Consider the following 26,536-nt stretch of genomic DNA (forward strand, 5'->3'; position numbering starts at 1 on the left):
CCTAGTCCTTCTTAGGACTGGACAACCTGCACATTCCTGCAACCGTTCAAATGTTTTAGCCTCCAGTCCCCTAATAATCTTTGTTGCTCTTCTCTGCGCTCTGCACTCTTTCTAGATACACCTTTTTTGTATTATGGCAACCAAGCCTGGATACAATATTCCAAGTGTGCTCTTCTCAAGGCATTATAAAGTGGTACTAATACTTCATGTGGTTTTGATTCTATCCCTCTGTAAATGCAGCCCAGGTCTGTGTTGGCTTTTTTGGTGGCTGCGGCACACTGCTGGCTCAAATTTAAGTGATTGTCCATTAAGACTCCAAGATCTTTCTCATAGTTAGTACTACTGAGTGAGGTACCGTCTATTCTATATCTGTGCATTTGGGTTTTCTTGCCTAAGTGTAAAACCTTATTTTTCTCATTAATGAAAGTCGTTTTGTTAGATAGAGCTCATTGTTGAAGTCTGTCGTGATCCTTTTGTATTTTGAACCTATTTTATGGGGTATTGGCTATTCCTCCCCCCCCCAGCTTGATGTCATCTGCAAATTTGATGAGTTCCCTTCTGTCCCCTTGTCTAAATCATTGATTACGATATTGAAGTGCACTGGGTCTAAGGCAGAACCTTGAGGTACCTCGCTGCATACTTCCCTCCATGTAGATGCAGTTCCATTAAGGACTACACATTGAGTACCATTGGTCAGCCAGTTATTAATCCATCTGGTGATGATGGATTAGTCTGTCTAATACAGTATCAAGTAACAGGTTATGATCTACTTTATCAAATGCCTTACTGAAGTCCAGGAAAATTATATGCACAGTTTTTCTCTGGTCCACTAATTTTGTCACTTTGTCAAACAAGAGTACAGTTTCAGTAGGTATCTGACCTACTGACCCCAACCATTAACTCTTTCACCTTGAGAAAAGAAAATTTCCACATTTTATCTCTGAAACCATGAAACCCATACTCATATGGAGAATGCATACTGCAAGTTGAGCAATGGAATGATTGTAACTTCAACTGACCTGCCCATTAGTTCTTCAGTTATAAAACATATTCTCTTATTTTACTATAAAAATACGAAAGGATCATGAATTGCAGCCCCTCTTACTAAAAGACATTTAAAAAAAGAAATAAGAAGTAAGCTTCAGCATTTATTTCTAACAAGGTTCTTTAACTATAAACCATTGCCAGTCTGGCAGTGAAACTAGGAGAACAGACACTATGTACTATAAACTAAATTGCATCCTCTTTGATCAGAAGCATTTTTAAATTATATTTCTCTTTTAATCTTTTTGTTCTGCATGAAATTTACATCTCATGTTTGGGATCTTAGTGAATAGATGGAATATTGAAATAAAGAGGGCCAATTTGATTGCATATATTGCATGTATTTTACTAAAGGTCTTGTTCACTGTAATTAGACATTGTTTGGAATGATAGCTTGATTAGGAAAAGGACCAAAGGTATATTCTAGCATTTTGAGTCTTCTCTGTAAAATGGGAAATGCTTGTAATTAATGCATTTATTATTTATTATTATTATTATTGTTTATTTCCAATATAAGTGCAGAAATTTTATCTCCGATAACTGTTTTGGAGCCACATGAACATAAAAATACTCATTCTCTCTCACACATAAACATACACAAAATAGGTTTTAGACAAAGCCCTTCTGGAACTATTTTCAACTCTCATGACTGCCAAACCATGCCACTTTCCATCAGATTAATGTGCTATTCTTCATTCTACACACAAGAGGGCATTCTTGATTTACACTGCTAGGAAATTATCAGTAATGATTATTCAGTGAAATAATGGATCGACATTTTTTTTAAAAGGGAACTACTTGATACCATAAAATTTAGAACCGAGCAAAAATTTGAAAAAATATTTCTCAAACCTGTTGCAAGGCTCATGTTCAAAATGCAGCCGCTTAAACTGAAGAGAAGTGTTTCATTGTATTCTCACTCTTTGTGAAGCATCTCTTTCAAACGCTTCCAACAATCTTAATAATAGCGGCAGTCATGGACCTCAATAACTTTTCAGTTATCTTGTTAAACTCTCTGTAGATTCTCCCATTTTTAGCCTCACCTGACTGGATGCTTCATCATACAAAACAAAGATCTTTGCATATTATGAAACAAGAACAAACCTAGCACGTCAGGAAGAAGAATTCTAGCAGAGCTATATCTACTTTTGCTTATGATAGTTTCTCACCCCCAACCTAATTTGAAAAAAGAAAACCCACTAATACTTCTGTCTTCTTTAACTCAAAACATAGAAGTCAAACTGGGAATTTTTTTGCACTGGAGAAAATAAATGTAACAAACAAAAAGAGACTGCAATCTTCCCCCTCCCCTGTCTTTTAGATATGACCGGGGTCAAAATCAGTGCCTCTCTTTGCCTAATCCCATCAGACTTAAACTGACCCTCCCTACCTGCCCCAGGCAAAGCCCATGCAATTTCATAAAACTGAAGAGGCTTGTTCATAGCACAGCCCAAGGGCAACCCTTACAAGAATTTACAACTTACGGAAACCCCAGTCTTCCACCCTACGTCAGCTGGTGACCTCAGCATTCCACTTTTCTTCACAATGGACTCCTTCAGCTCTGCTGCCCTCCTGAAAGACCCATTTTTGCTTCACAATAGTACTGGCCCCAGGTACACTAACAAAGTCCTGCCTAGCAATTCCAAACTGGCCAACGAACTGGATTCCACAGAATGTCCCACCTTGTAGCCCTCAACCTCTGTAATAATCTTCTCCATTGTTCAAGGCCCCTTCTTCTAAAGCGGGCACCCAATCTATTTTGCAGTAAACATGGTTCTTCTCAATGTTGTGTTCATATGGGACACATAAGGTGCTTTTAACCAAAATCAAATATGCCCATGTTACGATTTAGATGCTGGGTGAAGAAAGTCAGTTCGTTGTTTGTTTGTTTTTTATGTTACTCTTAGTTTAGACTGCTATTACCCCTTTCTTCTAAGAGCTCAAGGCAATATATATAGCATCCCTTCTGTTTTTTGTTTAAATGATGGTCCATAAGGTAGGTTGGGGCTGAGAGAGAGTCACTTGTTCAGTCATCCAATGAACTTCCAAAGCTGAGGCTGGATAAGTTTCCTAATTCTATTTCAGTATCTTAGCCCTGACACATGGAAGAAGATGCCTAGAAAGAAAGAGAGTGCACATCACTATTTTTTCACACTTCATATGTTAACAAGATTTAGAAAACTACCAGGGCTTAATTTATTCACAAAGATGTCTATTTTGAGTTCGAACCACTATGATTATTCTTATGATATCTTGCCATTTATTAATAATAGTTCCATATTTTCTTTTATAATAATCTTCAAACTAGATTATTTGGCACAGCAGATCAGCAAGCCCTGGACTAGTTGGCTATGTAGCCAACCATATCCGAAAATAATACATAGAGCTTTCGACAGTGTCAATAGCTAAATCATAAAATTAAAAGTTCTTCAGTGGTGAAATAACAAATCCTACTTGAATAAAAATTCTCTTTCATAAATTGAGAAACCACAAAAGACTTCAAGTAGCAGCTAGCTTTCCTCCAAAGAAAGATATAAAGTAGCATACAGGACTTCTAGCCTGGGCTCATGGAAGACATTAAACCCAAACCCATGGTTGCAAACTACAATGGCTAAATCCAAAATAATAATAAAACAGTATCTAGAGACATCAGAATAGAAAGAACTGGAGAGGATCACAAAATACAAGGATCTGCAAATAGATGTAGAATGACTGTGGCAAAAGAAAGTACGGTAGATTATCAATAGCAATAAGCAACTTGGGTACAATCTCAAAACATTTGGAGCACCACTTGAATACCATCAGTAAAATCACCACCAGTGAGTTGCAAAAGGCAGCTTTATTTGGAGCAACACCTTTAATGCCATCAGACAACAACATCTCCTTACCCCAGGTTCTTGGGAAGGACTCGATAGGTGGATAAAATGCCAGACCCAGTCTAAACGTATGACTGACTGTGACAAACCATAATAAAAATAAACCAAAGAAACAGTGACCATCTACTTAGTTGCTAAAAGACAATCAACAGATTGACAAGAAAAAGTGCCATAACGAAGTAGCAACAACAGTACATTGGAATATCTGCAAGAAATACCTTTTGCATGGAAGCAGGAACTGATGGGACCACAAAAATAGACAAAGTAAGATAAAAATGAAGACACTAAAGTGCTCTGGGACTGCAGAATTCAAAAGGCATGCATCTGCCACACAATAACCCAGAATTAACAACTGTTGAGAAGAAAGACAAAAAAAGTCTGGATAGTGGGCACTGTAGTACCTGGAGACATCAAAAGAAAAGAGAAGGAACTGGGTAAAATTATAAAATATAAAGACCTGCAAAAAAGAAATTGAACGATTATGGCAAAAGAAATCAAGATAGTACCAATAGTAATAGGGGCTTGGGTGCATCTGTAACTGACAAAAATCATTATCAGTCAGTTGGAACAGTTTACATCCCATGATGATATTTTTAACACCATCACACAAAAAATCTCCCTATCCCAGGTTCTTTGGAAGGACTGGATAGGTGCTAAAAAAATGCCAAATCAAAGCCTAAACATCTGGCTGACTGTGCAAGCAATCATAATCTAAGTGTGTTGTGTGAACTAGGCCATCACTTCAAGCTATAATGTAGCTTTGTTTGTTTTCATTGTCAGCCATTCAAGTTAAGTCTAGTGGATAGAATGGTAGTTTGTAGGAATATACCAATTGAAAGCTTATTGTGAGGATGTTTTGTGCTTTTTAAGTGGAGTTTACAGAGTACTGAAATTTAAAGGATGGTGCAGGATGATGAGACCTATCATTGCTATATTAGAGGGAAAGGGGAAAAGGCAGGCAAAGGAGCAATGGCTGACATTTCCTTTTAAACAGATGCCCTGCTTTGTATGTCTGCTTTGACTAAGTGAAAGACATTGGACTTCTCACCCTTACAGAGTCAGCTTATCCCACCTCTTTCCTCACATCAAAAGTCTTTATTTTTAAATACCCACTGCTTTCCTCCTAAACATGTATCATCATGCAAATTCGTTACTATAGCAGTATGTCTGTTGCAAAATTAAAAAGCCAGTTTGGTTAGCTTGCTCTGCCAATAACTAGTACATTTTCCAGGTAACGTTGGGCTGAAGTTTAACATACTGTAGCATGAGCTTGCTTGCTTAGGTTTTGTTGTTGTTTATTTATCCCTCCATAATTTACTAAGGAAACTGGTTATTTGGAATCTTTCCACTGGCCCAAAAGTGACCATCTAGCTTTACTGAAAGTGTTGTTTACAGTCCAAGAAACCCACTGGCCTTCCTGGATGTTTCCAAGATATTTTTTGCCACATGTACACTTCCTCAAAATTCAATAATGACGCATTATGCTTCCCTTTCTTGTGCAAGACAGGGCACATGGATGCTGGCAATTTGCAGTTATTGGAAAAAGTAATTTGCTTCAGGCAGGTGTCCTATTAGAACATTTTTTTTCATGTTTTCATAATCTTATTTTAATGAAGTGGTGACATAATATTTGTGTTTCCATGATCTGGTTTGTTCAAATGAAGGTGATTCTTAGCAGTTTTCAACATATTGGAATAAAAGATAGCTATTTGGTCATCAAAGGGTAAGGAATGGCCAAAATGCACAGCTCATTCATTATGAAGGAAAATGTGTGAGCCCATGGATTTGGAATTGGGGTGTGTGGGGGGGGGGCAGGTCAATCAGTTCAGATGAAAAGATGGTGTTGTTTTGTCTGATACAGAATCATAATAAATATGTCATCAACAGGAATCAGAAAATTAAACGCTGTCATTTGATAATTCTCCATGCACAAAATATTCATCTACTTTTTGCCTCTGACAAAATACAATACTAGCAAACTACTTGTACCAAAAAGTTAATGGCCATACATTAGAGCAATAGGGCTAGGCTACCAGCTGTGGGCTATCAAAATCCAGATGACCACTAGATAAGAGCAAGATCCAAGATTGTATTTGTAATGTATTGGGATTTTACTTGAACTGTTTCACATGTCTGTTTGAATGCTGCTTAAGGTTGCTCAATTGGTGTGTCTGTGTAACGGTTGCTGACTAGCCAGACTTGCTGCCTCCAAGAAGATCATTGGATGATTTGGGGCGGGAATGGGTTCCTTTAAACCTATTGGCCGCCGCCTAGTGGCTAACCGTATAAGTAGCTGCGCAGAAGCCTCAGTTTCAGTTCTGTTCCTGTTTGCCTCAATAAAGCAATGTTCCTGTTTGCAACCTCTTGTCTTGCTTATTGCCAGCAAAGAACTCACTACACAACACTGGCGATGAAGGTGGGATCCTGCTTCTTTGAAAGAGCTGAAAGTCACTAGGGGGTGAGGCCAGCACAGCACCTGGCAGGGGCCGTGTTCCCCCCTCCCTTTCGGTCGGCCTAGCAAGCCACGCTAGCGACCACCCGCCTGCGGTCCAGTCCCAGGCCTACAACGAAGAAGCAGCAAGAGGCAATGCGAGACCTGAGCCACGAAGACCTTCACCATGTCGAAGGTTGGAAAGCTCGAGGAATTCGATGTCACTCACCCAGAGAGATGGTCGTCCTACATTTCAAGAATAGAGAACTACCTCCACGCCAACCAAGTTACCGAAGATGGCCTGAAGGCCGCAACACTTCTGTGGGTCTGCAACATTCGACATTGCAGAGAACTTAGTCACACCAGCACAGCTGGAGTCCGTTACTTACGCAGACCTGAAGAAACGGCTCAGTGACCATTTCCAACCGAAGCTGTCGGTGATAGTGTGGAGGCATGCCTTTGAACGGTGAGTTCAACAACCCAGCGAGACGGCCACAGAATTCATTGCGGCGTTGAGATAAGCTTCGCGCCTGTGCCAATTTTCGGACTTGGAAGAAAGGCTTCGAGACCGACTCAACTCATGTGATGCATCCCCTTATGGGGTGGAGGCTGTTCTAAGCCATTTGTCAAGTGATGGGACTCAAGTCCCCATTGCCTATTACTCAAGGACATTGTCCTCAACTGAGCGCAATTGTGCTTAGATTGAAAAAGAGGCCCTGGCCATTTTAGCCGGGGTGAAGAAATTCCATGATTATTTGTATGGCAGGAAGTTCACGGTCTTCACTGACCACAAGCCCTTGTTGGGGTTATTTACTACAGATAGGCAGATGCCTCAAATACTGTCCCCTAGAATGTTAAGATGGTCCATTTTTATGTCAGCCTACAGCTACAGGCGGGTTCACAAACCCGGCAAAGACATGGGCCACGCAGATGGCTTTAGAAGGTTGCCATTGCCACAGGAGTTGCCTGGGTTTCCCCTCCATGTCAGGGATGTGGCTGCAGAAACTGCTGCAGACAAAATTTTAAGTAGAGTTTTGTCATGGATTCACACGGGGTGGCTTGAAAATAGCCCTGGACCAGAGTTCCAGAGCTACTTCACTCGTAGACACGAGCTTTCAGCTCACAAAGTCTGCATTTTATGGGGGAGCAGGGTTATTGTCCCCAGTTCATTAAGCCACCGTGTGCTTCAGTCTCTGCATGAGGGCCATCCGGGCATAGTCCGGATGAAGACATTGGCACGGAGCTACCTATGGTGGCCAGGGTTAAATAAGGCTATTGAGGCCCAAGTACACGGGTGTTACACGTGTCAACCGTCCAGACCAGAGATGCCCCAGGCCCCTGTCCACCGATGGGAGGAGACTCATACACCATGGTCGAGGATTCACATTGACTTCGCTGGGCCCTTTCAGGGACAGCTGCTTTTGATAGTGGTCGACAGCCACTCTAAATGGTTGGAAGCAATTCCTATATATACTATGACTACTGCCAGGACCATCCGGGTGCTTAGAAAGCTTTTGCCACACATGGGCTGCCAGACGTCGTAGTCTCGGACAACGGGGTCCAGTTCACAGCAGCAGAATTTCAGGCCTTCTTGAGGACTAACTTTATAAGGCATGCAACATCAGCTCCCTTTCACCCCTTGACTAACGGGCAGGCCGAACACATGGTGCATATGACAGAGGAGTCACTCAAGCCCATTGTGACTGGGGATTGGCACCATAGGCTGGCTGATTTCTTGCTTTGCCAGCACACTACGCCTTGCACAGCAACAGGCAAGAGCCCAGCAGAGCTTCGCTGGGGAAGAAAGCTAATCACAAAACTGGACAGGTTGCATCCTGACCGGGTAGCAGCAGACACCGCATGCCCAAAGGCTCCAAGGGGGTTGCAAGTGGGTAATGGGATGTGGGCCCGAAACGATGGGCATGGAAACTTGTGGGTGCCAGGTAAAATTGTCAAAACCTCGGGACCTCTTTCCTACAAGGTGGCTCTGGATGTGGGGGTGAGTTGTTCGCCACCATATTGATCAACTGCAGAAGTGTTTTGCAGAACGGCCACTAAGCGAGGACCTCATGGCAGGTCCACAACTAGAGCCGGAAACTGGCAGCCAAACAGGGCAGTTCACACGCTCTGAGGACTCAACCAGTCAGTACAACGGGGAGGTGGTTGTAGATGGAAAAAGTCCATGAGTGCAACATGGGTCTCCAGAAGGGGAAAGTCAACCCAAACACAGCAGCAGCTTGGGTGACACAGCTACCTCATTGGACTTTGGTTTGGGCCGACCAGGAATGGCCAGCCAAAGGAACTCGAGTCAATCTGACTCATGTGAACCCAAGAGTCCTGGTCTACCCAGCCCGGCCGGCAAGCTGGTAGACTGGAAGTTGCCTGGATCCCCCAGGCGTTCAGAATGGTCACATAGACCACCACCATATCTACAAGATTATATTCTTAAATAATGTATGTACATTCTAGGGGGGAGGGGTAATGTATTGGGATTTTACTTGAACTGTTTCACATGTCTGTTTGAATGCTGCTTAAGGTTGCTCAATTGGTGTGTCTGTGCAAGGGTCGCTGACTAGCCAGACTTGCTGTCTTCAAGAAGATCACTGGATGATTTGGGGTGGGAATGGGTTCCTTTAAACCTATTGGCCGCCGCCTAGTGGCCAACCGTATAAGTAGCTGTGTAGAAGCCTCAGTTTCAGTTCTGTTCCTGTTTGCCTCAATAAAGCAATGTTCCTGTTTGCATCCTCTCGTCTCACTTATTGCCAGCAAAGAACTCACTACACAACAGTATTGCTCATATGACATATTCTTTCTTGAGACTTGTAGGCTATAAGGTAGCCTACATCATTGGCAATTGTAGCACACAAATGAATATTAATCTCTCCTAATTCTCTCAACAAGCTAGCAACTCATCCCAAACCACAAGAGTAAAATGTTGCCTTACCAAAATTCATTTTTCATTTTTTTGAATATCCGTTAATGTTTCATATTTACTTCCATTTGATCAAAAGCATAGGTGTCATTGTGTGAACTGAGTAACAATCAACTTACTGGGTTCAGACATCCCATTAAGTTAAAATTGCACGGTAAATTGGCTTAGCATATTGTGAAAACCTAGCCAGCTCTGTAGGTTTTTAACTCATAGTTTATGACTTAATGTGATCTAGGAACTCAGCTAATTATGATTGGGCAAACAAACCATGCTTAACTTAATATTCTTTCTCTTAGATAGGTGTAATCCCCTAGTATGCATAATTAGACAGCTGAAGGTTTTCTCCCCTATTTTTTTTATGACATAGCAAGCTTTCACCTAATTTCTGTGAGATGTTAGAAATGCAGTGCTGAGTCAGTTGAAGCAATCCTAATGTTAAGCTGCCATTTATTAAGAACATTCCAAAGGAATTTATGGTCCAGAAGCATCATACCATAACAAACCAAGAAAAGCAAACAGCTCCCTGTGGTATTCTTCAAATAGATAAAATAGCTACCTCCGAGTATAAATAAGGAAGGGAGTGGCAAAGAATCACAGCAAAGATCAACAGTTTTCCTCCTAAAATGTTAAGCACAGACATTACTAAGAAACGTCTGTCACTCCATTCAACTGTAGTTCATAGACTAGATTCACAGTGAAGGTAATGCATAATGAAGGAACTACAGGTAGTCCTCGCCTTAACGGCCCCAATTGCAATCCAAATTTCCATTGCTAATGCAAGACTGTTTATTAAATGAGTTGTGCCCCATTTTACAACAGCTTTTACCACGGTTTTTAAGTGAATCACTGAAATTGTTGAGTGAATTACACAATCCTTAAGCGAATCTGGACACTGGGCAACTAACTGCGTCGTCCCACAATCACATTTAATTTTTTATTTATTTTAATCCCATTTATATCCCGCCCTTCTCCGAAGACTCAGGGCGGCTTAAAATTTAAGCACAAACCAATGTGCTTAGCAATAGCCTTCATTCTATGTATATGCCTGCTTATTAGGGCTTTCGCCGCCCCCCCCAGCGGCATTATTACAAAGTCAGCTTATTGCCCCCAACAATCTGAGTCCTCATTTTACCTACCTCGGAAGGATGGAAGGCTGAGTCAACCTTGAGCCTGGTGGGACTCGAACCTGCACTAATTGCAGGCAGCTGGTGTTACTTAAGGAGGCATTAGCCCACTGCTCCACCAAGGCAATGATCACCATTTGTGAACTTCCTGTTGGCTATTCCCAAGAAATCCTTTCTAGCCTCACCAATGTTTTCAAATACTCCCTATAATACACATATGGAAATGGCAGAGGCGGGAAGGGATCTTTTGGAAAAAGATTTGAATGGGATTTATTTACCAGCTGTTCTCCCTCGGCTAGGTAGGAAATGGAGATGAACAGCGCCCCCTAGAGTCGGACACGACTGGGTGGAAGAAACCTTTACGTCTATCAGGGGTGTCAAACTGCCGGCCCGCGGGCCAGACGCATCATCTGGAAGCTGCGCCCACCCCATTGCCGGCAATGGCAAAAAGGCTCCAACACGTTGCGCGACGTCACGTGACGTCGCGAGTTTGATTTGAGTTGCCCGTTTTGTTTTGTTTTTCACTGCCCCCACGTCTTTAACCAGTTGCGTGTCAGGTGAAACTTCTCTTTTTTTTATTGAAAAGTTTTACAATACATTTTTTAAAAAGACAAAACCCCTCCCAACCCCCTCCCCTCTCCCCAACCCTCCCCAACACCTCCCTCCCCCTCCCCCCTCCCCGACTTCCCAGAGCTCAATACAGGGTATAAATATACAAACAATCATAGTCTACCTTATGCAAACAACAATAAAATACTAAATCTATCGCACTTTAACTCTTATAAACTAACTACAAGCAATTTAAATATCACATCAATACTTATTCAAATGCTAAATGAAACTTTTTAGTCCCATATTTATTCTGGATATAATCAATCCATCTTCTCCACTCCACAATATATCTCTGTTGCAACTGGTCTTTCAAATACGCTGAGATCTTTGCCATTTCTCCAATGGCATCTGAACGTTGGGGAAATTTCTCCTGTGGCATTTTTTAATTTTTTTTGTACTGCTGGTGCAGAACCGGTCCCTATAACATTCCCTTTTGAAAGATTTTGAATTGCAATGCTTAGCTCCGTGCACTTAAAATATTTTTTTATTTATTTATGTTTATTTTATTTTAATCCCATTTATATCCCGCCCTTCTCCGAAGACTCAGGGCGGCTTACAATTTAAGCACAAAACCAATGTGCTTAGCGATATTAGTTCCTTGACCCATGATCTCTTCAGAAAAAAGTAACAGGGCGGCGTGGGGGGGGCGCATTTCTTTATTTTCCGTTCCAATCAATCCCTCCAAAAAGTTCCTTTCTAGGGAATTTACCGCAAGGTCTTGGGGGAAAAAAAAACAGCTTAGGTCAGGGGTCTTCAAACTTGGCCCTTTCATGACTTATAAACTTCAACTCCCAGAATTCCTCAGCCTGCATGCCTGGCTGAGGAATTCTGGGAGTTGAAGTCCACAAGTCATAAAAGGGCCAGGTTTGAAGACCCCTGGCTTAGGTGGTTCCTGTCCGAAGGGGAACGCTACCTGCTTTATTAAATTGCAACGTTTGGGGGCAGTAATTGTCCTTCTAAATCGCAGAATAATTCATTGCAGTGTTTGTACTTTAGAAAAGAAAAGAAAAGGGGGAAAAAAGCTTCGCGATGGGTATAATAGGCGTGTATTTTTCTCCCTGTCGCGGAATTGCACAATGTGGGTCAGAGCCCGCGTTGTTGCAAGCTCAGGCAGATAACTACCAGCTGGGGTTGTGACCGTGAATCCGCCTCTTTTGTCCGAAAGCTCCTCCTTTCGCGGGGCAGGTTTTTTTTTTTGTTTCCCCCCCCCTTGCTCTCGGCGCGTTATTGCGGAATTAGCCGCGTAGATGACCTGGGGGCACTCCGTGGCTACTTGCTTGATTTGACATGACTGTCTCTCAGGCGGAATGAAGGAGGGGAAACAAGCTGCCTACTCCAGCACGTCTTGCCGGGGCTGGTTTCTTGCAAAGTGTTGCTGCTGCTTCCCAAGGTGCAAAGGTTAGTAGCTCCGAAACTGCGAGGATGTACTTTAAATCAAAAGGTGGGTTGGAAGAAAGGCTACTCGTTGCCAGTGAGGAAGCATGTTGCTGCCTTCCATGAGTTATTCGGGGTTTGGGGTTTTGTTCTTTTAAATTCCCCACAGAGATTAGGGAGAAGATGGTGAGTGGATGTTGTACTTGTGACTTTTTGACTGCTTCTGAACTAATGTTGTATTCAGTAAGTGGTTCTCTGTGAATCCCCCTCAAATGGGTTTTGACTGAAGAGAAGCAGCTTACCGTACACCTTTTACAGCTGCTTATTGAACCAGGATATGTTTTAGAACAAGATATATGACTATTAAACCATTAATTATAATTTGCATTACTATGTGTATGTTATTCTTTATATGTTTTATGAAGCCTGTTCCTAGAGCTAGCATGCTAAGCCAGGATCTATTTAACTATAGATGGTTGAATTGGCTACAGTTGGCTGAATTCTTACAATATGCTAAACTGATATCCAATAAATATAAGTGCACAGTTGCTCTCTAGTTGGCACAAGGCTGGAATAAGTAATATAAACAACTATAATACAAAGTACAATTAGGAGTGGAGAATAAATAGTTATTTCACAAGAAATAACTTGTTTGATCATTGTAAATGAACCTTAGAACTACAGAATCTTGAAAAAAATATTTTCCCTGCTATTTGTTTTAAAAATCTACAGATTCAAAATATTTTGGCAAAAGTTCTATATAAATAAAAGTTGAATGTCCCCTGAAGCTGAAAAGACAATCGATATAATGTAAGCTTCTCCCTTTTCTCAGTATTTCTGAAAAAAGCTGAAAGTTGGATTGTATCTGAAGCTTTATATTAATCAGATAATAAGGTATGAATGGTGTCAGGTAATTCTGTATAATGCCTGGCACGTTTCATTCCACCAAGGGCAAATAGAAGTACTGTGTCTTATTTTTTACTATTGTCACTTATGTTTATGCAGCATTTAATACAATTGGTGTCTTAATAACTTAATGAGGAAGGTGTTGCTATTAATTAATACATTCTATCCCATTTTACGTCAGCTCAACCTAGTGTTCTTGCCTGCTCTACAACTACCCTGGGAGATTGGCTAAGCTGAGAATGACTGGCCTAAAGTCACCCAGCTGACTTTCATGCCTAAGGGAGGCCTAAAACTTAGTCTCTAGGCCAGAATCTTAGCCACTACATCTATAAATGTGTGTGTATCAGTATAAAATATATACGGTACATGACAGAGCGAAACTGAAAAAGTAATAGCATAATATCAGACATGTCAAATAATCTCTAGGCCCAGTTAAATTACTGTTGGGCCAAATCTTGAAGTATCATTTGGCAGAATCTATAAGCCCCAGTTCAAAATTTGAAAATGTTTTGTAGAACTGAACCTTTATCTGCCAAGAGGAGTAAAATAAAAGAACCCTCGCTGGTATTTTAGTCAGTGGTAAAGAAATAGAGGTAGCACAAATGCCTTGGTAAAAAAGCATACAAAAATACTTATGCTAAAGTCTCAACTTATCCTACACTACAAGGACAGGTCCTCCCTAAAATAAGTGAAACCGAGAAAGGGACTGTCTGCTACCTTGCTCCAGAAAGGGAAATGGTGGGAAAAGAACAGATACTTGCAGTTAAATTGCCTAATGGCTTCTGTAAGTAAAGAAAGGCTGTTGAATGATCCAGGAATTAGCCTCTGGAATCTTCCATATAGTACACCTTGCTTGATCAGAGCTGGGCAACATTTTGGGTGGAACTTACTGTCCTGGTTGATTAATTTAACCTTTTCTTCTTAGATTTTTAATTTTTAAAATAGCCACAACACAGACTTCCATATGCCATCATATACTCATATTAATTTATGTGGGTGCAAGATATTTTAGCTGCAGCATAGGGGTCTGTGATGGACTTAACCTGATTAAATTTTACTAACAGGTTAAATACATAGAACACTTAATTGTGTTGGATTCCCAGCACGGGATTACTGGAAATTTAGGTAACCCGAGAAATGCAAGTAATCTTAAATTTTTAACAGATTTCTTTCTACCCATTATAATTCCCCCCTGCCCTCAAGGTCTGGTGTACAAGATAGGATAGGAAATTATCCATAGTGGTAGATCAGAGAATAATTCTATCAACAATGAAGACTAACACTGTTGATAGAATTATTTCCTTCATTGTACTATCAGTGTTCTCTGATGATTTAGAAAACTCAATCAGCAGTTTGAATTAATAATTCCAGCCAATGTTCTATGGGTATCTTATAAATTCTTAGAAAATAAATGTAGAGCACTTGGGAAAGATGTATGAATAACCAATAATTTTCTAAACAATTATGATTTCTGCATTTGAAAATTACATATAATCGCAAAGTGCTGATTATCAGGTAAATTACATGTTATATTTTCATACTTTATACTGGCATAAAAATTGTTCTGGCTGGTGGTTCTGTGATGTGAATGTACAAATTATGCTTATTTTGTCCTGTACAATATAATGCCTTTTATTGAACTCTAATAGTCCGTATCAACAATCCACAATACTGTGTAGTAGCAGCATTTCTAAAATATGTACTATGGGTTCACACTAAGCCTGAATGTGCTTTGAACTGAGCATGATTCCAACTACTGTGATTTTTCAATTATAAGTGAGCCAAGCCACTTATTTCTTGATAAACAGTCCCTAACAATCTGTAGATTAGTGTACTGTTTGAACTCAGTTTCATAGTTTTCTGAGTGTGCTTAAAACACTTGTCATTAGTGTAAATCTTTGAGCACAGGGAAAAATGATTTTTTAGGATTCAGTTTACAGAAAGGAAAATCAAATTAAAAAGGTAAAGGTAAAGGTTCCCCCGCACGTGCGTGCTAGTCGTTTCCGACTCTAGGGGCCGGTGCTCATCTCCGTTTCAAAGCCGAAGAGCCAGCGCTTGTCCGAGGACGTCTCCGTGGTCATGTGGCTGGCATGACTAGACGCCAAAGGCGCACGGAACGCTGTTACCTTCCCACCGTAGTGGTCCCTATTTTTCTACTTGCATTTTTACATGCTTTCGAACTGCTAGGTTGGCAGAAGCTGGGACGAGTAACAGGCACTCACTCTGTTACGCGGCACTCAGGATTCGACCCGCCAAACTGCCGACCTTCTGATCGACAAGCTCAGCGTCCTAACCCACTGAGCCACCGCGTCCCCTAAAATCAAATTAAGATATTGTAAACCTATTTCATAATTTGTATTTGTTGTGTAAGTTACAAATATATATATTAAGGGTTATAGGAAATGGGCACCTTGTCTCTTGGGGAAAAAGTGGTGACTTTTAGATAATTCTGTTCTTTAGTCTCATGATTTTTCTCTTTTTCCCATTTCTAACACAATCTATTTCATTCTTCACAAGAAATACTAAGCAACAAGATATTTTCCTTTGTCACCCTGGTGATTATACAAATTCAGATTCCAGTATTGTAGAAAACTAAATGACATGGTTTCAGTATATGTTAGCCTTCCTAGGTAGATCAGGAAGGAAACATTTTGGAATCCATTGATGGTATTTCTGTGCAGCAGTAGTAGTATTCAGCCAGTAGATGGAAGTATTAATAAATTTGGGTCTGTGGCAGTGGCCTCCAACGTTTTGGGCACCAGGGACCAGTTCCATGGAGAGAGGTTTTTCCCGCAGACCAGAGTGGGGAGTGGTTTCATGTACTGCCTGCATACCACTGATGGGGCTTTCCTTGTTTACGTGGACCAGTTTTTGGCATACTGCGGCCTGGTGCTGGTCCACAGACCTGATCTATGGTATATAATCTATGCTCTTTTGTTTTGAATAGAGTTTCCTATTTCTTATTACAGTTATATAGTAGAGCAGTAAAGCACATGTTGACTGTGCTCCTTGTTTCCTTCTCTGTGGGGCGTGGTTTCGTGTACTGCCTGCATACCACAGATGGGGCTTTCCTTGTTTACGTGGACCAGTTTTTGGCATACTGCGGCCTGGTGCTGATCCACAGACCTGATCTATGGTAGATACTCTATGCTCTTTTGCTTTGAGTAGAGTTTCCTATTTCCTATTATAGTTATATAGTAGAGCAGTAAAGCACATGTTGACTGTGCTCCTTGTTTCCTTCTCTGTGGTGCTATACTGTACATAAATAGAATTTCTAACAAAACATGACCAAATAAGTTAATTCTACTTTAAAGGCTACATTAACAGAATCTTGCAAATCTAAATGTACAAATCTCCCATGTCTCCTTTACAAACTGACAATATTCCCTTCTAAGCCTCTCACCCAAACCATTAGGCACCTGTGGGCTCTGTCCTGTCTTATCTGGTTGTTCCCTAGGCAGCATTTCTTTGCCCCATCTCTCAAGGTCTTTTTCGCATACAGTGTGTTACATGTTACATTTATTATAAATGCTATTATACTGTAATATTATCACGTGTTCTACCTATTACTTACATACATACATTATAAAAAGTACATGTTACATTCAGTCATTGCAAGAAGATCACACACTAAGTAGATTTTATTTGGGGAAAAGCATAGCATATTTTACATATCTACAGTTTAATACAATTAAACTCTTGGGATATCTTTAATACATGAACCTTGGCATTATGATAGATTGATATGTATTACTATGTTGCAAAGTGGGAAAGATTGATGTATGTATGAAAATTGGGAAAGACACAATGTGAAATGTAGCTTAAAATAGAGAATAATTTCTAGGAGTTAGTGTGTAGGAGTGTGTATATAATTTCTGTATCCTTACGTACTTGTTCAGAATCAGAAATGTGCAGCATGTCCCAAAGATAATTCACTAGAATATATTTGGTTTGTTTTCCTACAAATCAGTCCATTCATATGTTGGACAAAATCACCAGGCAATTTCAGATTTATATAAGAGTCACATTGAGTTGTGTGGCCTTATAAATGTAATAAATAGAATCTCTTAAGCTTCAGAGGCTATTTTATAAATCTAGATACACTTTTCATTATTTTTACTGAAGTGAAAGATAGAAGACACTTTGGTTTGGGTTAACATTTGGAATGGAGGGGAAAACCCAGGCAATATAAGAAATGAACAAATCAATTACACAGATTACAGGTGTTTAATTTGAAGGCAGGCTGAGTGTAATAGTTTTTTAGATTTAGATTTTATTAGATTTATATACCGCCCTTTCCCGAAGGACTCAGGGCGGTTTACAGGGCATTTTGGTTTCTCATCTGTCAGGAATGCTCAGGAGTTTCCCGTAATATGTGTGTGTAGATGTAATGAACATAACTAGAGTTATTTTAGGTATAAAATATAATTATGTTTTGAGATTACTTGAAGTCTGTGTAGTTTTTGTAGCTCCTCCAACTCCCCCGTAACCTTGTCCCTGAAAATGTAGACTGATCAGTGGTGCTGTGCTATGGCCGACAGAGTGCTTCTCATTATGTGGAATGACACTTTCAAAGAATTTAAAGCAAGCCAGAGTTAATATGAAAACAAACTTCTTAAAAAAACATGATGGAAGTTTAGCTTGCTTATTCTCTGTAGATTACTGATTGATTGCTTTATTTTTTCTAAAGCAAATTTCCAAAATGAGAGTTATATAATGTAAAAGTTTCAAATGTTAGCATGAATTCTGCCTGTCTACATATAAGTCTGTGTTCAGTTTGACATGATAACTTGGCATACTGCTTTTCTATACATACATGCACAGACAGACACATACCTTTCATATGAACCCTATTTAAATGTCATCTGCTACTGCTCTTGTTCTAAATTAAACCTGAGAATATATTTTACCCTTCCATTTATTCCTAAGTAAGTCTGAAAACGGAGGTGTATAATCAAGCTATGGAACTTGTAACATCTTGTGGCTAGTTGTAGATGGACACGCTTTTAACCCTATCCCTCCATCTACACTATGGAGCAATTCTGTTTTTTAATCCCTCAGAAAAAAAATGAAAATGTTCACAAATAGAAGACAGTAACATCTGCATCCCCCATAAAATACTATGAAAGAGGCAGGATTATAGGGTACCTAGCTATTAGAAAATATATCTGGTTTTTTTCTTTTCTTTCATAGGCTGTTGAGAAATGCTCTTGAGTTGGGAAACTCAACAGTTCTGGGAACAGCAGGAGGAGAGCTTAATACTTTGCTCAATTACATAATATCTCCAACCTAAAGTGGCAAGTGTTAAAATTATTATTAGCTCAGTTAGTATTAAATGAAATGTGCAGTTGTGTACACTTTGGACAGGGCTTTCTTCTAGTATCTATGATTAGGTCTACAAATGTAACTTAGTTTCAAAGGGCAAAATATAAATGGGAGGGGTGACCTCTGTTGGACACACTTTAAAAGGAGTTGCATCTTACCTGGTCTCACAAGGCTGCTTTCCCACTAGAGTGCGATCCAGAGAAAGGATTATTTAGTTTTAAGTGTTCCCAAAAAGTGTTAGGCATCCTCCAAATCACATTTTTTCACTTTAAATTTGGATTGCCACATTGCCATACTACATATGGAACTTGGTTTAACCTTAGAAGCGGCTGTGCAGATGACAAAGTACTAGAGGTGTGCAAAACATTTTGACCTTGAAGTTCTTTGACATCATTTTTTTCCCTTTAGTTTTCCTGCAGGTGTAGGATCATTACTGTTTCAAAATGTTCTGGCCATTAAACAGGTGTCATTTGGATTTTTGTTTCTAGATCTGAACAAAATATGCCATTCTGTCCTGAACATGAAACAGATTTTTGCTGATTCAGAGCATTGTTCTGAATGTTCTGATCATTCCCAACAATTGACTGTTTGTGGCCTGTGATTGATTTGGGCTTTTCCCCACCTTAGCTAACACAGCATCAAGGACTTGTCATATTGTATTGCTACTGGTTTAAATAGAATTGAGAAAATTTGAGTTTGGGTCAATGGCTAGATGGCTTATACATGTATAGTGTTGCGCTTTATTTTGTAGACAGTGCAAAGGTATGTGCGTGTATGCTTAATTGTGCTTCATGTATAAAACATTGTTAATGCTTTGGAAGCTGTGCACTCTGTTAACTTGGTTAATTTGCTAAGCTTTGCTATACATGTACATACTCATGTCCTGTTGATTCATGTATTTAAAAATATTTAATATTTGATATATGCACTCTTATGTCTCTTCATAATGTGAATTATATTCATGCAATAAATATACATGGGAAGACATTTTTTTTTGCCAGACTGCAGCCACCTGATATATCCAGGTACAAACATTAGCAAAGAACATCACAGTTGCTTGTATCGGGCAGGTTGTAAAAAAAAAAAAGGCCTACTAAATCTAGAATTGAAAAGTTGGCCGAACAAATTATTGAGACAAGCAAACAAAAACCGATCAGAATGTTTTGTTAAAAACCTTGTAAAGGAATGTTAAACAAACAGAGTGTACATGCACTATGTTTGTGCTTTCACGTCAATGCTGATTCCTGGTGATTGCCTGGACAAGTCCCTCTAGTTTTCATGGCAAGATTTCAGAAGTACTTTGTCATTGCCTCCTTCCTAGGGCTGAGAGAATATGATTGGCCCAAGGTCACCCAGCTGGCTTCATGCCTAAGGCAGGACTAGAACTCAGTGTCTCCCAGTTTCTAGCCTACAGCCCTAACCAGTACACTTAATTGACTCACCATACAGGGACTAGAGATTGAATTATTCTGTCAGTTAAGATTTATTAAGAAAACTTAGTAATGACTAGTTAGTTTTGCACAATTTCTACCTTTAATGATGCCCCTCCATTTAACAGCCATTGTTGAGTCAAAAACTTAAAGCATTTTATACAAGATTAAATCTAGTGGAAAGACACACACTAATGCCAAATTTCCCAAAGGAAGTTACTGTAGATCTGGGTTTATTAACTAGGATGTAATATTTTGTCTGTGACAATGATCTCACCAAATAGCTAGAGCTTTTGGTAAGAGCTCAGCTTATTTATCTGTGTTTTAATCCCATCTTGATTATTTTTATAAATAACTCAAGGTAGCAAACATACCCAATATTCATTCCTCATCCTATTTTCCCCCACAACAACAACCCTGTGAGATGAATTGGGCTGAGACAGAGGGGACTGGCCCAAAGTCACCTAGCTGGCTTTCATGCCTAAGGCAGGACTTGAAGTCACAGTCTCCAGATTTCTAGCCCTGTGCCTTAACCACTAGACCAGGGGTCAGCAACCTGAAACAGTGAAAGAGCCACTCGGAACTGGTTCCCTCACAAAAGGAAAAACTGGGAGCCGCAAAAAATGTGTGCACATGCGCGTACATGCGCGCATGCACAGAACAGGGTTTGACTGAAGAGTGGAGCCAAGGCGAGATATGCACCTACCCTGCATATTTGAATTGATTGGTTGAACTTTTTTAGTCCCACTTTTTTTTTTTGGACTGCACATGGCAGAGGACTGGGAGCCGCAGGAGACGGCTGAAAGAGCCACATGCGGCTCCGGAGCCACGGGTTGCAGACCTGTGCACTAGACCAACTGGCCTTTCCAAGTTAATTGTTTTAAACACCTTTAACCCTTCCACTTTTAACCCTTAATTGCTTGACAATAATAAACAATAATAAAATAATAAACAATAATAAAATCTTCATTGAGATATAATGAGGAATGTATAGGTAATACCCTAGAATTCATATGAAAAGAATTCACTGTTTACAGGAAAATAAAAACTTAGTTACATTTTTAGCAGTCCCAATATCTATAAGGTAGCCCTCAACTTATATTTAACCACCTTCTGGAATTACCATACCTCAGAAATGGTACTTTATGGCCCGTAAAGCACTTCGGGCCATTGCAAAATGTTGTACCACCATCCCCACTGTCATGTGATTGTGATCTGGGCGCTTGGCAACCTGTTTGGACTTGTGATCACTTGCCAAGTGCCTCACAATCACACCATCTCCATTTGTAATCTTCCCTGCTAGTTTCCCCAGAAAGTCAATGGGGAAGATGTTAGGGAAGGTTACCAGCTGCTATCATCTGCCAAGAGAACTCCCTCTCATCTTTGGGAGCTGGCTGAAAGAGCTGCCTGCAGAGGGGAGCTGAACTCTCTGAGCTCAGTTCCTGCAATCTGCATGGAGGGGAGCTGAAATCCGTACCTTAAAGACAGGGTGGAGGTGAAAAGTAATGGGAATAAAGTAGCTATACCCATCCCTAGGCCCACCAATTTCTCCCTTCTTGTTGTGTTTCTTGATGCATCTTTGTTTCTAATTAGTCTAATTCAAATAAAGATGAGGAGTTTGCATGCTTGCCAAGCCCTCTGAAAACTGAACAGACTTGGGCCATATGTGAGAGTGGAGGACAGGGAAGAAGTAAGAACAAGCACACAAAAAACAGGTTGGATCAAGTATGGGGCTGCAAAGACAAGCACTGTAGGGGGGAAAAAAGTCAGTACACTCCTTATGAGAGAGGCAGTTGGGCAGTGATCCAGATTTTTAGCAACTGTTTTTAATCCCCCATCTTTGGCTCCCCTGGTCACATGACCCAGCATGGAAGATAAACAGCTTGCCCAGCTGTACACATACATGAGACACAAGGTGAAACATACCCACATAGAGGCGCAAGACACTACTTCATTGCACAGAAGATATTTCATATGCTTCCTAGGGCTGCTGTTGGTAAAAGGAGTTAGAAATAATTTCAGAAGCTATGCTCTATACGGCTTCTCTTCCTTGTTCTTCTGTTAAATGAGTAATAATATTATGAAGGGAAAAATATTCCCCAGTTAACTATTGTGATAATGCACACAGTATGTTCTCAGAGTTCCCAGCGTACTCTCTGACCCCAAAAGAGGATTGCTAACTTATTCTACAGTTAATGCTTTCCCGGTAGCAGCTGTATGTTTACAGCATACTATCCTGCACACATAGTTACTTTAACCTTTTCTTAAACAGGAGCAGCTTTTGCACACATAATAAGAAACTGATAGGAAATCTGCACTGAAAACTCAATGTTTGTGGTAATTGGCATATAACTATTACTACAGAGACTGCATTGTTAATGTTCAGGATCAGTGGTGTGAAATAGATGTCTTAGTTTTCATTAAGGTAAATCATTTGTCTGTTTATAACATCTATAAAATCATTTCATTGAAGAAGAAAAAAACTTCTGTTATCCTAAAATTTTCCATAGTGAACCACAGACATTGTATTTACCACAAAGGAAGACTACAAAGTTAAGACCAAGAAGAGTAAGAAATAAACCTGTACACATATATGCAAAATCTTGTGTAGTGACCAGCTTTTCTAATTGTCAGCCAAGCTGACTCTCCCTGGTAAACACAGTGCTGGAAATTTCCCCCTCAGTATGGAAATATAAGAAGCTTGCAAATTATTTTATTTTTCTTTTCTGTAAAATGAGGCAGTGGAGTATAGGGCAGTGCTTACTTGAGGTTTTTTTTTTATTCCTTGTTCCCTGCATTTCAGGGTAAAGTCTGCCTTGAGTCGAGCTGATGCCTACCTGAACATATCCATGCCGTTTTCTTACCAACAAAATCAAAGTGGTTTACCATTACCTTCTCCTGGAAGTACGTCATTGTCTAGTCTCCATTTCAAGGATTTCCTGGTGGTCTGTCCAAGTACAAATCAGTTCTGACCTTATTTAGATTGTCTAGGTATTTTCACCTACTATGACAGAATATATCTACTGAATGTTACAATGATGAAAACATGGAAAGTATTGTTAAAAACACACTTCATGAGCAGGAGGAGAGCTTCTGTTGGTGTTACTGTGGTAATTAAGAGCCAGAGTTTCTCAGGACAGAGATATCAATTATGTCAATAGCCATCAGTTGCCCATCATCAAAATCGAAGCCCACAGTACACAGCACATTTTCTGGAGAGCCCATTTTCAATTATTGGACATAAAACTATACCTGTTCTTGGCCCATCATCCACAGTTAATGAGAATCGTGAGAAGATAAACGTCGTCATAGAACACTCTGATGTTGTATTCATTGCTAGCAACACAGTTGAACAGACATTTCACCCTGAGTATGTGTAATAATTTAGTCCAGCCTTCACCTAGTTGTCATTCTCTGAGGCCACACCAAGTCTTGTAGGCCTTGCCTGCTCTAGAAGCTTCCCTATTCCTCCAGGAAATTTAGTCAACTTAACATCTCTTTAAGGAACTGCTAGACCACATCGGGCCCCCTACAACTGCTCTACTGATTGTCGTCATCAGGAACATCCTCTATCATTGTTGGAAGATTAGATCTGGGTTTTTTACAGATTTCTTCCCTCTCCGTGAACATCTGAGATGCTGGATGCCAAGGTTATTGGACTATTTCCTATGACAACGCATATCCTGTGGCTTTTCAACTTGCAGCTTTTTACTACATTAATGATGCCCCAAGGATAGAGGTGAAATTGAGCTTCACAGCTTAGTTGAGTTGAGTGTTTGTGAACTATTATTGTCTTTGTTAGCCTAATTATTGAGGTGAGAACTTGAAATGTTGGGAAAAAAATACATGGGACCAGCTACCATCGTATGTTACTTTAGCAGTCACATAGGTCGGAAATGGAGAAGCAGTTACAAGGACACTGCCTGCGGACAGTACCAAGATAATATATTGTCAGAGTAAATCTAATCTGAAATGATCAGTTAAAAACTTGCATAATTTGTTTGCTGACAATACTAAACTGTACCAGGGAAAAATAAATTCAAAGGGCAATTGAACCATTGTTTTGATTTAAGAATGTTGAAAATATTTCCAGATTCTAATATAAAATCAAGCACTCCCAATAAAGCTAAGGATTCTTCAAATCCCAAGATGCTGTAGCAGAACACTGTGTGTGTGCGTGTGCAATAAAGGTCTGCTTGCTATTTTGAGGCCTCATGGAACTGGTTATTTTGTTTAAGCAGTTGAACCACCCCAGGTTATTATGATGGAGCTATGAAACTTTTTTCACTTCAGGGCCTGTATTTCATCTAAGGAAAGCACATGCCAAAAAAAATCACTTAGTTTTTCCCTGAACACCAAGATTGATTCAGACTTAGTTAGTTAAATATAGTTAAAATGTTTACTGTCCTACAAGCTTAATATTTTTCCCTATTTGTCTTACCTCTGACCTAACAATTTTTGGAGAAATATCGGTGGTATTTTAAACTTTGGTGGATCACAGGCAATGTATGCATGGAATATGAAATAATTACAGGATAAAGAGGTTTTCCAAACTGTCTGAAAAAAGTCAAAAAGCACAAGCACGTAAGTATTAATAGTATTCTCCAGCAGCTCGATTGAGAATTAGGCCTTAGTAATCTTGTATCTTTTATGTTTTCCAATATAAGTAATCTTGTATGTTTTCCAATGGAATTTCAAATGGTTTCTTAGGACAAGAAAAATTTAATTTTAATTGCTTAATGAAAAATCCCATTAGTAAAGATTATAGGTGAAACAAGTAATTCTGTCTTTCTCAGATAATGTATTAACTATGTATTCACCCTAGTTATGTTATCCAAGATGAAGATACTTATTATATAAAGTATGCCCAACTTACTTCCCTACTATAACCTTATTTTCTACTTTCGACCTGAATTCTAACACAAAAATGTAAATATGTATTCAAATGGACTGCTTTTAAACTTTGCATGGCAGGGAATTTGTGCTAAAGATTAAAAGCTTTGAACAAGTTTGTCTTGTTTCCATATGCTTCCTGAATGATAACTATGAGGAAACAACTGAAAATATTAAGATGTACTGTCTAATGAAATCCTTTCTTAGCAACTAATATTATAGTATTTACTGCTCAAATACAGAACTTACATGTGTTTCTGTGTCAGGTACAATGTAAGTTTTTAAAAAATGTTAAGGGAAGAATTGTCAAGCCCACTACTGAGAGAGAACCAGGAAAGGTATGATGAAGATTTTAGCCTATTTTATGCTAAAGTTAACTATGGAAGAATAAATTGTTTTGCCAAATCAATTTGGATATATCTTTCTGCCACTGTTTGATCAAATCAGTATATTCTGAAAAGAAACAACATTACAGGTCGTACACTCATCTTAATAACTGAAATTCTTCCCATTAGTCACAAATATTACTTTTTCTCTATTAAGTCCAACTTTATCTCATTTCATGTTATAATTATTTTTATATAACTTTGTTTATTAATAAAAGTAAACATTATGGTTGGTGTGTGAACCAGATCTATATAACATTTTCTTTGATCATCCATTCCCAAATTAAGGTTGTGACAGCATTCTGGGGTCAAAAAAAAATTCTCTGATAAGCTTTCCATAACTGTAACCATTTTTGGGGACTCCCAGTTCCATAGGTATATAATTCTATGTATAAAGAACATCTGTGAAAAAGCAAACCATTACAATCAAGGATTAACTCCAACTCTCATAATACTTTCAAAGTTGTAATATTATTTTGGAGTAATTTAAGGAGGAGCTGCATGCTAATCTAGTTTGTGATTCATTTTAGGCGAGGTTGTTTCAATAAAATGTTATACTTCGACAATGTAGCAATTTATTATGATGATTTAAATCCAGCTATTGAGATAATTGTTAGCCTTTTTTTAATGACTAAAGTTGACCATGTAGCTTCAGATCATATAATGATAAAAAATTGATAAATCCAATTGTAAATATATGTTTCAACTATATTGAATGGTCCTAATATAGGCAGGTGTCAATTCATATGGATCATGGGTGTCAAACTCAATCATGTCACATGACGTATCGTGACATTTTTTGCCTTTGCAGAGCCGGTGTGGGTGTGGCCTGCGTGTGACACATCCGGCTCGCAGGCCACTGGTTTGACACCCCTGATATGGATATTGAATCCCATGAAATGGTCATGTATTTGAAATCACACTATTCTAAGTGATACGACTGTGGAAAATACAATAATTGATTCCTGTTCAACCGAAATAGGCAATGAAAATTTGTAAACATAAATGTTATATGTATGTTAATGAAATATGACAGTAGAAGGACAAAAGGAAAATACTTATAATTTAACTTTATGGTTAACAAAGTCACAAAGTAGTTTTGGAAAGCAAAATAAAAACAAAAAATATATACCGTACTCTAGATTCAGGCATCCAGCATCTCATCTTATTTTACTATTGCTACAACCATGTTATTAATGTTCA

At 39.3% G+C, this 26,536-nt stretch overlaps 1 protein-coding gene across 8 annotated transcripts in view; it reads left to right on the forward strand.

The window, feature by feature from the left end:
- Positions 1-26,536, forward strand: part of KALRN (kalirin RhoGEF kinase) — a gene marked incomplete at its 5' end in the record, with an annotated part of 564,822 nt that overhangs the window by 463,186 nt on the left and 75,100 nt on the right. For 4 of the 8 annotated variants that reach the window (XM_081316374.1, XM_081316376.1, XM_081316375.1 and 1 more), the window contains one exon: positions 12,243-12,417. The exons of the other annotated variants lie outside the window; for them this stretch is intronic. In XM_081316374.1, coding sequence (XP_081172500.1) covers positions 12,327-12,417 — 91 coding nt within the window. Of the gene's footprint in view, positions 1-12,242; positions 12,418-26,536 lie in introns of those variants that run through there. 8 annotated transcript variants of the gene reach the window in all.

The sequence above is a fragment of the Vipera berus genome, assembly GCF_964194415.1.
Source record: "Vipera berus genome assembly, chromosome: 1".
Classification (NCBI taxonomy): Eukaryota; Metazoa; Chordata; class Lepidosauria; order Squamata; family Viperidae; genus Vipera; species Vipera berus.